The 13,992-nt window shown below is 31.9% G+C and overlaps 1 protein-coding gene across 1 annotated transcript in view; it reads right to left on the bottom strand.

Annotated features, from left to right (window-relative positions):
* Positions 1-236: 236 nt before the first annotated feature.
* Positions 237-13,992, bottom strand: part of ASZ1 (ankyrin repeat, SAM and basic leucine zipper domain containing 1) — an 82,783-nt gene continuing 69,027 nt past the window's right edge. Inside the window, exons 9-13 of the mRNA XM_007195127.2 lie at positions 13,614-13,670; positions 11,354-11,463; positions 5,197-5,302; positions 4,253-4,366; positions 237-575 (exon numbers count right to left, since the gene is read on the bottom strand). Of these exons, the coding sequence (XP_007195189.2) occupies positions 423-575; positions 4,253-4,366; positions 5,197-5,302; positions 11,354-11,463; positions 13,614-13,670 (540 nt within the window). The 3' untranslated portion in view covers positions 237-422. The remainder of the gene's footprint in view (positions 576-4,252; positions 4,367-5,196; positions 5,303-11,353; positions 11,464-13,613; positions 13,671-13,992) is intronic.

Here is a 13,992-nt window from a genome sequence, read left to right as displayed (position 1 = left end):
AATAAGAAAATCCTTTAAAAAAAAAAAAAAAAAAAAGAAAGCTACTGATTTATGAACACTTTACAGATAGTGTAAGATTCACTGTGACAAATGAACACACTTTTATAAATGTCAGAGAATATTAGATAAAACTTTTATTTATTTTAAATGTGATTTATTAGAGTCATAGGATAGGATGAAACTTAAGAATCACTTATAATTTACTGCTTGATCAAAGTTAACATAAAAATATAACAAATTATATTGTCAACTCAAACTGACAAAACACTTTCTAAAGAAAAACATTCTGCAGTAAGCTATCATAATTTTTCCTATGGAGTGTTGGCAAAGAATGTAGTTATACTGTGCCACAAACAGTTAAAAGCAACATTTTTAGGTAATTTGAGTAAGATATACATAATTACTCAAAACAAATATTAGGGTTATTTCCTCTGAAAAGTTAGCTTGCAAATGAAAAGAAGAAACCCAAATCCGCATACTGTAATAGCCGTCCTCTTCAAAATTCTACTATTCCATGTAGATACTTCTTCCATTAACGGTATACGAGTTGGATCATTTTCTCGTTCATTTTGCAACTAATGTTTAGTATGGGAAAAAGGAAAAAGTTAATGTGCAGTACAGTGAAAATAAAAATATCTTTGATTTTAAAAAATATCAAAATATCCATGTTAATCACTTGATTTAGATGTAGCCTAAATGCAAGATTCCCATGGAAGATTTAAAGTAAAGATTCAAAATCTTAAAAGACAGTCTTTCTTTCAACCAGGATCCCACTGTAGTAGATTATTAGTTTTACATTAAAAATAAATGCTTCTATAGATTATTACATTTTAAAAACATGTTTTTATGTCAGGAGATAAAGTTCCTTTAATGTTAAAGTTTCTATTTCTACCTATAAGGAACGAGAGTCGTTTCCTTTGTATTAAATATCAACTGATTTCTTACAAAAAAAGTGAACCTTATAAAAAAAAGTATTGTTATGGCATACCTACAGTACATGAAATTCAACAAAAACTAGAAGATTCGATGCTAACACTAGAAGTATAATCCTTTATTTAAATATATTTGCAGGAACAAATGTTAACAAAAATTTCAGTGGTTCTTTTTGCACTTCTCAACAATGAAAGTACATGACCCAGTCAGTTTCTAAATTCCTATACATAGAACTTTCTTGCTAAAGAAGGCCTCTCAACTCGTGTGTGTGTGTGTGTGTGTGTGTGTGTGTGTGTGTGTGTGTGAGAGAGAGAGAGAGAGAGAGAGAGAGAGAGGGAGAGGGGGAGGAGGGAGGGAGAGGGAGGAGATAGTTGCTGGGGAGAGGCAGAGAGGGAGAACCAGCAGAAACCAAAAGATCCTTGAAAGATAAAAAGAATCAGGCACATTTACAGAGTGATATTTACTAGAAACATCCTGTGCTGGAGTGGTGACATACTTTCAACATTAGCAAAAATAACTACTTCTCAAATCTACAGTGTAAATATTTAATTAAAAAACCCTGCAAAATTAATTTCAAATTTATAGTAGAAGATGGACTTCAATGCCAATCTCATTAATACTGTATTCTTGGTCTAACTTCCAAATGGCTTCATTCAGCAACAGATTCCTTTTTGACACTGATGCTCCATTTACTGAATCCTGAGACAGTCATTCCTTTTATTAACCAATTACTTAGAATGACCCTTTCTGACAGGAGCCTGTCAGTGTGTTGGTTTGAAAGAGAATGATGTGGTGTTAGAGTCTGGCCTTGACCTCTCCCACCCTCTCTCTTTGTTACCTCCATATACTTATCTATGATAGCTCATATGTTTCTTTTAAAAAATCCCTTCTGTTATTATTGGTAAACTCTAAAATATCATAAGCTTAAGAGGCATGATACCATACTCCCAAATCTGGAAGCCTCATAGTTCTCTAAATAAAATCTTATTTGGTGATTATTACTTGTTTAAGACTAATCCAAAGAAAACCCAATGCACAGGCTTGCTGCAAAATTAAGACGTTCCTGCCCAAAGAACTATATCTGCTGTTATTATGAACCAATAAATATGTTTTCAAGGCCAGTCTTTACATAGAAATATATAGATTCAAGGTAGAAAAGACCAAAGAAAAACAACCTTCCATTTAGCTAAAGAAAGCTGAAATTTTTCTCTATAGGTATACTTTACTAAAATAAATATTATGGTACCTGATTGAATTGTTCATGTTTTCGAGTCAAAGTTACACTCTGAAAGCAGTGTTTCTTAATTTCATCCCTTTAAGAAAAATATGGGTGTTCTCTCTAATTTCATCTTAATCCTCCACCCCACCTCCCCAAATGTTTTTAGTTCATCTTGGAGAAAACAAATAATTACCAATCCTGGGACAAAGATGTCTTAGGGAATTTCTTACACTAAACATTAAAGGTTGATGCTTTGCAGGAAGTATCTTTACACAAATCCTTCCAAATTTCTCTTGCATCCCCATGAAAAACACCATGCTAATAAGTAAAATCAATACCATTTCCCTTCAATTCTTCTAGATGATGGATATAGTGAAGATGAATGGTGCTATAATTTTCATGTTGTCAGCAAGTTCAGAAAGTATAAAATCATATTTTTGCATGAGAAAGTTCATTTGGGGAGTGGTGTGTATTAAAGGAGCACAAAGTGGAAGTAGAGAGAATAGTTAGGAAACTAATGTGTAGCACAGTTGCCTGACATACAGGAGGCACTCTTAGGTTTGTTGAATGAATAAATGTCAGAGATAATACAACTTCTAAGATGCCTTTCTCTGGAAAGGAGTTATCGTCTACAAAAAATGTTAAATATATTGCTCATTTGCCCTATTTTAAATGTCTTTATCCCCCTATAATTTTGTAGAATTTGCTTCACAATTTTCTGCTCATTTTTAAAAAAGACTCCTTTTGACTGAACATATGTTAATAGCTAGAATGACAAATTACCTGGAACATGTATAAAGTTTATTTTGAAGAAAATAACTTTTTTGATAAAATACTAATGAAAATATTAAATGACATATGGGTTGATGCTATAAAAATTTAACGCCTAATCTAATGTTCACATCAGATATTTCACAAAAACTTTATCGATATCAAATATATTTATTAGACGTGGAGACTCATAAATGAGTTCTTTAGTCAAGTGAAAGTGTTGCCCTTTATTATCTACCTTCAACAGAGTTCTCTATTTTAGCAGCTTAGATTTTGTTATAGCCAGTTTTCTTGAAGGGAGAAAAAATCACCTGTCCTTAAACCAAATACATACTTCTATATGAGTATAGGAACAAGAACCAAAAAAGCCCATACTCTTTTAAAAAGTTAAATTATAAAAGATACTATAAAAAGTCTAGAAGGGGCTTCCTTGGTGGCGCATTGGTTAAGAATCCACCTGCCAATGCAGGGGACACAGGTTCGAGCCCTGGTCTGGGAAGATCCCACATGACGCAGAGCAACTAAATCCGTGTGCCACAACTATTGAAGCCCACGCACCTAGAGCCCGTGCTCTGCAACAAGAGAAGCCACCACAATGAGAAGCCCGCGCACCACAACGAAGAGTAGCCCCTGCTCGTCGCAATTAAAGAAAGCCCGTGTGCCCCAACGAAGACCCAATGCAGCCAAAAAAAAAAAAAAAAAAAAAGTCTAGAAGATAGAAGGAATATTTTATCCACAACCCTACCTCATTAACAGAGCTAATCACATTTCATTTTTGGTAGTTTTTTTATATTCACATTTATATATGTAAATAAAAATTAGAAATAGAACTTCTTATCTTTAACAAGTTGATATATACTTTTCATTATATTTTTCAACTGGCTGCATATCATTATACGAAATGGTTATACCATAATTTATTAAATCATTCTTGTATAGGACATTTATGTACATATAATTTTGGAATCATTAAACTAGTACTATTAAAGATACAGATATTTTTATGGTCCTTGCCAAACTGTTTTTGAAAGTGGTTTAGACATCACTCTCACATGAAAATACTAGTTTGGTGAATATAACCAGTGATGGGTAGGCTAATACACTCCCTGCTAATTTATAGGATGAAAATGATACATCACTGTTCTTTCAGTATGCATTTCATTAATGACCAACAAAGTTTGTTTCCTATGTATATTTCTTCCTTTGGAAACTGTCCTTTCTCCACCTGTCTAGTGGGAGCTTAAGTTGCTCTTGTCAGAACTGCTTCATTGTCTAACATATTATGCTGTAAATAATCTTCCCCCTTTTTAATTTTAAATATTTAAATACCTTCTGAATTAAGTCTTTTAGTTTGCAGACCTCTTCATTCAAGTCTTCAACATTACTAACCAGTTCTTCACAAACTGAAGTAAAATTCCGGGGAGAAGCCCATTCTAGTACTATCTGTTAATATTTTCAAAAGTTACATTTTAAAGAATGGAAAGCAACTTTTCACAACTTTATATCCACAAAAAGTATACAACATTATCAAACATTAAATTAAATTATATAACTGAAAAGCATTTTTTTATTCAGGATAAATCCTGACACCAAAAGAACTCAGTATTTTTATATAAATAGTCAAATCAGTTTCCTGAATGCATTTATTAAATATACATATATATCACTATGGAGACTAATATTAGTAATAAAAATATTTATGGTGAATAAAGTCATGAAGGTTTTAAGAATGGCATGATTCCCATATTAGTGTTATATAAAAATCATAGGAAAACAAGTGCATTAAATATTTTTCACTGTATACAAATAGCTAAAACCAAATCACATGAAAAACTTTACAAAACAAGTCTGCTTTTACAGGTCACTTACACTTTCTCTATTTAAAATTTCCTTCATTAAAAAAATCCTTATATTGATATGGTTTTTAATAACACTCAACACACTGTTTTGTTTCAGCTTTCACTTGGTTCTCCTGTCACTTTATATTTTAAACAATTAAATTCCCTTTAAGAACAAATGGTAAGTTCAATACACAGATCAGTTTAACTTTTGGTCTGACTCATTTTCCTTTTCTTGAGGGCTAGAACACAAAGTTTTTCAATTAATTAGTATAAAAAAGTAATATTAAATACGTTGACTTATTTAGATCTTAGGTGATTTTACAGAAGATATAGTTTTACCGGATCATTACAGTTTATTGAGTTATCATTAACTTATCTGGAATGTTCTCCAGCATTCATACTTTTCTTCATTTAATAACTTTTGTAGAATACCTTCTGAGAATTTACAGGCAACTCAGTAATAATGTTCTGTACAGCTGTTATTAAATGGCCACACTGTTTGTTTAATTTCAGAAGAAAGCTGAGGAACTCATCACCACTAAAGAGAGGAAATAAAAAGGAATCACTAATATGAACAATTTACTCCATTTTACTTGGCTAGTTATTCAATGTCTAGTCATAACATTTATTAGATTCTTTAAAAAAATATTTGTAGAATAGTTAATTTGTATTAGCAAGTGAAATAGACTTTGAGCATACAAAGAAAACCAAGCGTCCAATCTTGAGGATCTCCAAGTTCAGGATGAGAAGCAGACATAGAATTATAACATTGTTATTCACAGAGACATATGAAGAAGGAACATAAAAGTGCCAATATTTGAATGTCTATTATGCGAAGGCACTGCACTAGTTATTTTACATTTATTATTTTTTAAATTCTTCCCAACAACTCCTGTAAGGTAGATGTTATTAACAGTAGTTTATAGTTGAGACATCTAAAACTCAGACATAATGAACCTAGTATAATGGGAAAAGGGATTTAGTTATGCTTCATAGAGTTCATACTTGAACTGAGTCTGGAGCTTAAAAATAAGTTTGTCAAGTAGGTAAGGAAGAAAAGAGATTCTGGACGGAGAGAACAGCAGGTGCGAAAGAACAGGGGTAGGAGGTCTCCAAGGTATAACTAAAGCACAATTATGGGAAAGTCGTAAGAAAAGAGGCTGTATGGGATCACTTGTTTAAGGAACTTTTGTGACATGCTAAGGAATGGAATATTATCTTTTGGATAATGTACAGTTACTAAAGAATTTTAAACAGGAAAGTAGGAAATCAGATTTTCGTATGAGAAAGTTTATTTGGGGAGTGGTGTGGATTAAAGGAAAACAAAAAGTGGAAATAGAATAATTAGGAGACTAGTTTAAGAAATGTTTAGGAGAATAAACTGAAAAAGTTGGTGATGGATTGTACGTAAAAGAAAAGGAAAGGTCTAGGGTTATTCTGAGTTCTTTGGTTTCAGTGGAAGATGGCACTACCAGGCAGGGAAGTGAATTTGGGGGTGGGTGGTGGAGAAAGAAGTGGGGTGAAGGGAAAGCAATATAGCATAATAATTAAGAACACAGACTCTAGTGTCAGGAAGACCTGAGTCTGAATTCAGCTTCCACAGCTTTATGATCTTGGGCAAACCTAATCTTCAGCCAAATATTTCCGTATCTCTAGAACTGAGGTAACAGGAGTGTCAGGAGGACTGAAGGAGATAACATATGAAAAGCACCTAGCATTTTGTCTAGTACATATATGGCATTTAAACAAACTTAATAATGATGATGATGGCAATGATATGAGACATGTAGGTGGCAATGACCAGTAAGTAGTAGAAAATGTCAGTCTTGTAGGTACTTATCCTGGTGTCCACAGCCTCATGAGGCTACACAGAATTCGGGGAGTTGGTGAACTTACATGGGGAAAAATTACATCTTTATTTTCACTAACCTCTAACAGAATTTCAGTCTTTCCTTCAATTGTGAATATAGGCACAAACCACAGAAGTATTAGAAATGTTTATAATTTTGGTCACCAGTAGAAATCAAAACAATGGTCATGGAGAGGACCACAAAGAAAAAAGATACATATTGTGAAGAGGGGAGAGTTGATAGGGGTAGAAGAAAAAAGCTATCAAAGGAAAAGTAGCCTGAGAAAAAGAAAATCAGGAGTTAAGGTCTGTTATGAAAGGTAATGAAGGGAATAGATTCAAGATGGAGGAAAAAAGTCAAGCATGTTAAATAATTAGGATTAGTCCAGTGATTCGGACAATGAAGAGATACTGATGACTAGATTAGTTTCAAAGACAGAAGCCAATTTACTGTGAAAGCTACAAAGAAACTAACACAGCCAAATAGAAAAGGGGACCAAGGATAAGAATAGATAACTCAGAGGAAAAGAAAAAAGAAAATTTTAAATGGATAATAAACATGGGATTAAAATAAGACGTTATATTCTAGTAGAATGACAAAAATTAGGTAGATCATTAGTATCAAGAATTGACCAATTTGTGAGATGACCTTTCTGGAGAGTTATTTAGCAGTATCTATTATAATAAAAATTCACACAAAAACTAATACAATGGGACCAAAAGCTACTTCTGAGTCCAAATGAAATTCTTATAGGTAGAAGTTTTGACTATACACTGTACAAAGTTTCTTTCATGCTGTTTCTAGGAGGAAAGGTTATAAAAAGCAAGCAAAAACAACCTCTAATGAAACTTAATAGCAAACTTTTCTCTAAGACATGACTTTTATATAGTATTTTAATTTAAAAGAAATCTTTTTTCTTAGCTATTAAATTGAAAAATAAAGTTTATACAAAATAAAGACTTGAAACTTTACAAATATAATATATATAATCAAGTCACCAACTATGAAAAGTATCTGATGACTGCTTTATAAAAGCAAATTGAAATAAAAAAATTTAGATAAGCTCTTGTTCTATCTAGCAAAAGTGGTATGTATAAAAACATTTCCAAATAAATATAATTCTTCTTTATTACATTTTCTTTCTGCTCTTTGCTCAAGAAAGAACAGAACTTGAACATATTTTTCTGTCGAAACAACAGCAGTCATTACTTGTATTAATTTTTCTGTTTCCATGTAGTGTTTATATAAGGTATACTTAAAACTTATATTTTAGTGCTCTTTACTCAAATTTTATTTATTATCAATGAAAGAATAAGTACTTGAATGAGTAATTCATTAATGCCCTATATATTTTTAATGTAATGATTCTTAAGGAAATTAAGATCCATTGAGAACTGTCATTCAAAATGACAGCAGGTATATTATTCTAGATAGTCAAAGCACACATATATATGTGGAATATAAACTTATAAGCTCTTATTCTCAAGGAAGACTAAGTTAACAACTCAGTTCGATTAAGCAAATACTATTATTAACAAAATTAACTAGTCTTAATGGATGAAAGGAAAATATATACCTTTCTTGTGATGTATAATTTTCAGGGCCACTGAATATGGATAGGCAAGTTATAAAAAACACAACTCAGAAGTGTGCCTTTCATCATACACTGTGTGACTGGCTGCCCAGCCCCCACCTCAGAGCTGTACAACCTACATACCTTTACATGGCAGCCCTGATAATTTTGTACTTATTTAAGGATTTCAAAATAAGCAAATATGGCATAGGTATGGTAGACTATATTATTTGATCAAATTGTCATGTCTTTTCTACTGAGCCAAATACTACCAGGCCTCTCTCTGCCAGAGGATTACACTTCATGCCCCAAAGACAAGAGGCTTGGCCACACGACTTGCTTTGGCAAATAAAATATGACTGGAAGTGACTATGTAACTTTTGAACAGTCCGAGGTGGGGCTATTTCTCCAGCCTGTTTTCAGAATAATAAGGAGGAGATTCACTGCAGCTGATCCATGATATAGGCGATCAAGAAATAAACTTTGTTTCTGTAAGTCATGTAGATTTAGAAGTTATTTGTTACTGCAGCACAACAAAGTGTAAGTTGACTGAAACAACAGGCCATATTTTAAAAATGTGAAGTTAAGTATTAGGATAAAATTTATACTTTAAATAAAGGTACTCCAAACAGAAGTACTATGTGCTCACTGTAGACTATCTGGAAAAACTAAAATTACCAATACTTTTATCACCCAAAGATAATGACTGGTACTATTTTCTTACAGAATATTTTCTTATAGTACACATTTTCTTCTAGTATTTTTCATATGCATATATACAACTGGCATTATACCTCACACTCTGTTTTATATTTGCCTTTTATATTATTATGAGTATTTTTCCATGACATTAAGTCTCAAAATAATTTAAACGACAGAATAAAATAATTATACTGATGTAATATAATCCAACCATTCACCTTAAGTTAAATATTCAGAGTTTCCAAGTTTAGAATATTTATAAATAGTAGATGTGAACAATGTATTTTTTATGTGAAAATTTGCATCTATACAGATTTTTTTTGGAGGAGAAATCACTTCCTAAGTAGACATAATTTTGAGATGCTTTTGATACATTTAAGTAGATATCAGAGAGGCTCAGAGAAAAGGTCTGGGCAGAAACTGCTGAAAATGTCAAGACATGGGTGAAACTTAATATTTGTGTTCAAAATATCTCAAAGTAGTAATGAAATGGTTATTAGTATTTTTAGATTGCATTCTCTAATTCTGAAAACATACTAAGGCTAACTGTAGAAAAAAGTAAATGTACTGTGCATGTGTGTTCCTGTAACAGACTACTTTATAAAACTGAACACATAGAAGAAAAGTATCTTAAAATAAATCAGTAGCGAAATTTTTGAAGTCACATTACCAGAAGATTATAATCAATCAGTTCAACTTTTCCTGCTGTTAGTTTTCTTATGACTTAATGACTAATTTCTTCTTTAAAGAATGACTTTGAACAAATGGGAAGTAAAACCTTTTCCATAACAGCATGTAAACAAAGTCTGTGATTTAATAACAAGGTCAAATTCCTGAAATATATGTCTGCCAGTTTTATTTTTAAAAAAATTCAGCAGTTTTAATAAGTGAACCATTGAGGATTCTGTACATTCTTTAAGTCTATTAAATCTCAACAATGAAAATTCATAGAGGCAACTCTGACATCATACAAATAAGTTATATTAAAAAATTTAATTTGCAATTCAGTCATGTAGAACTCAGAATATTCCTTCATAGAAGCAATAAATTAGAAAAGTAAAGAAAATGAACAAATAGACTCAAAGTTTGCTGATTTAAGTCCTCACAACTGAAATCCTTTACAATGTACTTAAATATTTAAGAGATGCAATGTTATTTTGAAACAATGATGAGGCATTATTTTGAATATAGATCATCTTGTTAAAAGGAGATATAGTTAGAGAAAGGGTAATAATTTTGCAATAACATTTTTAAAGAAATCTGGATCATCTAAATTATCCCCTAGAAGACTTATCTAAATTTTAAAATGGTGTGGAAACTTATTATTCCTATGTTTAATTAATGTTTCTCATAGTTGCAATGTTAGTGTTAGGCAGGCTACACTATACTACTGCACTTGTAAGTATTATATTTTATAGACTATAACTTGGATGAACTTCAAGGAAATTAGGCTGACTGAAAAAAGCCAATCAAAAATGGATACATACTGTACGACTGCATTTATGTAACATTCATGAAATAACATTATAAAGATGGATAACAAATTATCGATTGCTAGTTTTAGGGATGGGGGAGGGGTGGTGGGAGCTATGAAGGGGTAGTATGTGGTAGCATTGTGGTGATGGTATGTTAAGTATATTGATTATGGCAGTGGTTATGAGAAGCTACACACATGACAAAATTGCATAGAGCTATACACACACAGACAAATGAGCATGTGTATAACTGATGAAATACAAATACAAACCAGAAAAATGTCAGTTTTCTGGTTTTGATATTGTACTATAGTTACGCAAGATAACTGGGTACACTGGGTGACACTGGGTGAAGGGTACATAGAACCTTTCTGTACGTCTCTGCAATTTCTTGTGAATCTAAAATTATTTCAAATAAAAAGTTAAAAAAATCATTTACTGTTCCACAATATGTTTAAAAAATCAATACCATTATTTTCAAAATAAATTTTAGATTACTAATATTGCTACTAATCAGTGTTTGACAAGTTTATAATATTGAAAATGAACTTTATATATTGATAACATAATTTCGTAAAGAATAAGGCTGAAAATAGAGCTGAGCTACATGAGAAATGCTTTCTTATTGCCCTAAGCAAAAATATTACCCTTTGAATCTTCAATCTGACATTTATATGATTTAAAGAGAGTAAGAGCTACACTATGAAAAGCATGGGATCTTTTAATTAACTCATTTAACAAAATGCAATGAAAAAATAAAACAAAAATATTTCTATGTGAGTTAAGAAGATGCATTGTTTTGCTTCTTGGTAAAAACTGACTTTATAAAGTACTTTCTATTTCAGAACACAGTATATCGCAAAATGAACTATCTATATCCCTGGCAAAATGATGGTATTAAGTAAAATAACTTGGACATTATCAAAATTCAACTAAAAAAGAAAGTTGGTTCTAAACAGTATTAATGTAAACCAGTAAGTTAATTTTACCTGATTTCCAACTTTGACACTTCAGGTAATTCTCCAAATTTTATCTCTTCTACCTCTAGTTCTTTAAGAGCAGCCATAATTTTCTGCTGATCTCTACTGGTAATTCCATTCTAAGTAGAAATGATTTTAAAGTACAATAAGGTAGTCATACTTGAATAATATTCAAAATTACTGAAGTTTTCTACTTGATTAATTCACATCTTGAAAAAAATAGATACGTATTGGAAAAAAACCATACTGAAAAATATACAAGTTTGCTTGTAACTGGACTGACAAGGTTACATCACTAAAATATTTACATATATAGTGACTATAGTCAGTTTTCATTATATAACAATTGTGATGGATTCTAAAAACAAATTACTAGATTTTAATATATAATCTTTCCAGAAAACCAGAGTAAAACAATTTTTCCTTCAAAATATTATTTAAAATGTTATCACTGATTAAGTGAGAATTAAGTCTTCTTTTTGTCTATGTTCTACCTTTAGTATTAACTAAATTTTGTATCCTGGATTTAGCTAAGTAGTAGTATGGTTTGATTTTCAGTGATGCTAAAGATTTCAAGTTTCCAATGTGCTCATACAGGAAGATCATTCCTTTTTATGTATCCTACTTATTAAAGTATCTCTGATATTTCCCACAGCTATTTTCAAATTGTTACTTAATAATACTCATTAGCAAAGTAATAAGTCTTGGTCATTTTGAGAACCTAGCAAAAGGCAATATTTGAAGAACACGTTTATACCCACATGTACAAAAAACCACCACTTATTTCTAAGTAACCTGTTTTATACTGTTTTACAAATCTATTTCATATTTAGAAATGAACCACCAGTTTTAGTTGAGATGTCATAACTAATCTGAAGGAAAAAAAACCAACTCTAAGTCTTTAAGTATTCTTTTTTTTTTTTTTAACATCTTTACTGGAGTATAACTGCTTTACAATGGTGTGTTAGTTTCTGCTTTATAACAAAGTGAATCAGCTATACATATACACATATCCCCATATCTCCTCCCTCTTGGGTCTCCCTCCCTCCCACACTCCTTATCCCACCCCTCTAGGTGGTCACAAAGCACTGAGCTGATCTCCCTGTGCTATGTGGCTGCTTCCCACTAGCTATCTATTTTACATTTGGTAGTGTATATATGTCCATGCCACTCTCTTGCTTCGTCCCAGCTTACCCTTCCCCCTCCCCGTGTCCTCAAGTCCATTCTCTAGTAGGTCTGTGTCTTTATTCCCATCCTGCCCCTAGGTTCTTCATAACCAATTTTTTTTTTTAGATTCCATATATATGTGTTAGCATATGGTATTTGTTTTTCTCTTTCTGACTTACTTCACTCTGAATGACAGACTCTAGGTCCATCCACCTCACTACAAATAACTCAATTTCGTTTCTTTTTATGGCTGAGTAATATTCCATTGTATATATGTGCCACATCTTTTTTATCCATTCATCTGTCGATGGACACTTAGGTTGCTTCCATGTCCTGGCTATTGTAAATAGAGCTGCAATGAACATTGTGGTACATGACTCTTTTTGAATTATGGTTTTCTCAGGGTCTATGCCCAGTAGTGGGATTGCTGGGTCATATGGTAGTTCTATTTTTAGTTTTTTAAGGAACCTCCATACTGTTGTCCATAGTGGCTGTATCAATTTACATTCCCACCACCAGTGCAAGAGGGTTCCCTTTTCTCCACACCCTCTCCAGCATTTATTGTCTGTAGATTTTTTGATGATGGCCATTCTGACTGGTGTGAGCTGGTACGTCATTGTAGTTTTGATTTGCATTTCTCTAATGATTAATGATGTTGAGCATTCTTTCATGTGTTTGTTGGCAATCTGTACATCTTCTTTGGAGAAATGTCTATTTAGGTCTTCTGCCCATTTTTGGATTGGGTTGTTTGTTTTTTTGATATTGAGCTGCATGAGCTGCTTGTAAATTTTGGAGATTAATCCTTGGTCAGTTGCTTCATTTGCAAATATTTTCTCCCATTCTGAGGGGTGTCTTTTCATCTTGTTTATGGTTTCCTTTGCTGTGCAAAAGCTTTTAAGTAAGTCTTTAAATATTCTTAAGGCAACTTAATATTGTAATGGAAGATTTCAGATATGGTTATCCATAATCATATCTAATGAGGAACCTAGCAAAAGATCACTCACAGTCTATAGCTGTAGGAATTTTAAAATAGAAAATAAAAGGATTCAAAATATTAAAAATATGAAAGATAATGTCTGGAGTTTTTGAAACTGATACTAACCTTTGTAAACTCATCTTTCCTCATGGTCAAAAGATGTCTTAAAGTTATATCCCTTTCCTGTAGAAAAGAAAAAAATGCCACCTTTCAATATAAATGAAATAGTAGAAGCGGAAGGAGGCAACTGTACATATAAGTTAGTCAGTTATATGCTACCCTCCTAAAAACTTTCAACTACTGGGTAGATAGTAATGAGTATAATAATATGTATAATTACCTAAAAAAATATACACATAGCTAGTTTCCCAGATTCAAAGAAAAGTATTACAACTTATATTTGCTTACATAAAAAGAAAACAGCTCTATAAAATTTGACAGAAATTGTTTTATGAATTTTTAAAATTTATAATTGTATAATATTAATAACATTTGGTTTTACTGA

Source organism: Balaenoptera acutorostrata, chromosome 7, assembly GCF_949987535.1.
Source record: "Balaenoptera acutorostrata chromosome 7, mBalAcu1.1, whole genome shotgun sequence".
NCBI classification, from domain to species: domain Eukaryota; kingdom Metazoa; phylum Chordata; class Mammalia; order Artiodactyla; family Balaenopteridae; genus Balaenoptera; species Balaenoptera acutorostrata.
Note: the sequence above shows the minus strand (reverse complement) of the source record. Positions and strands in the feature narration are given on the sequence as shown.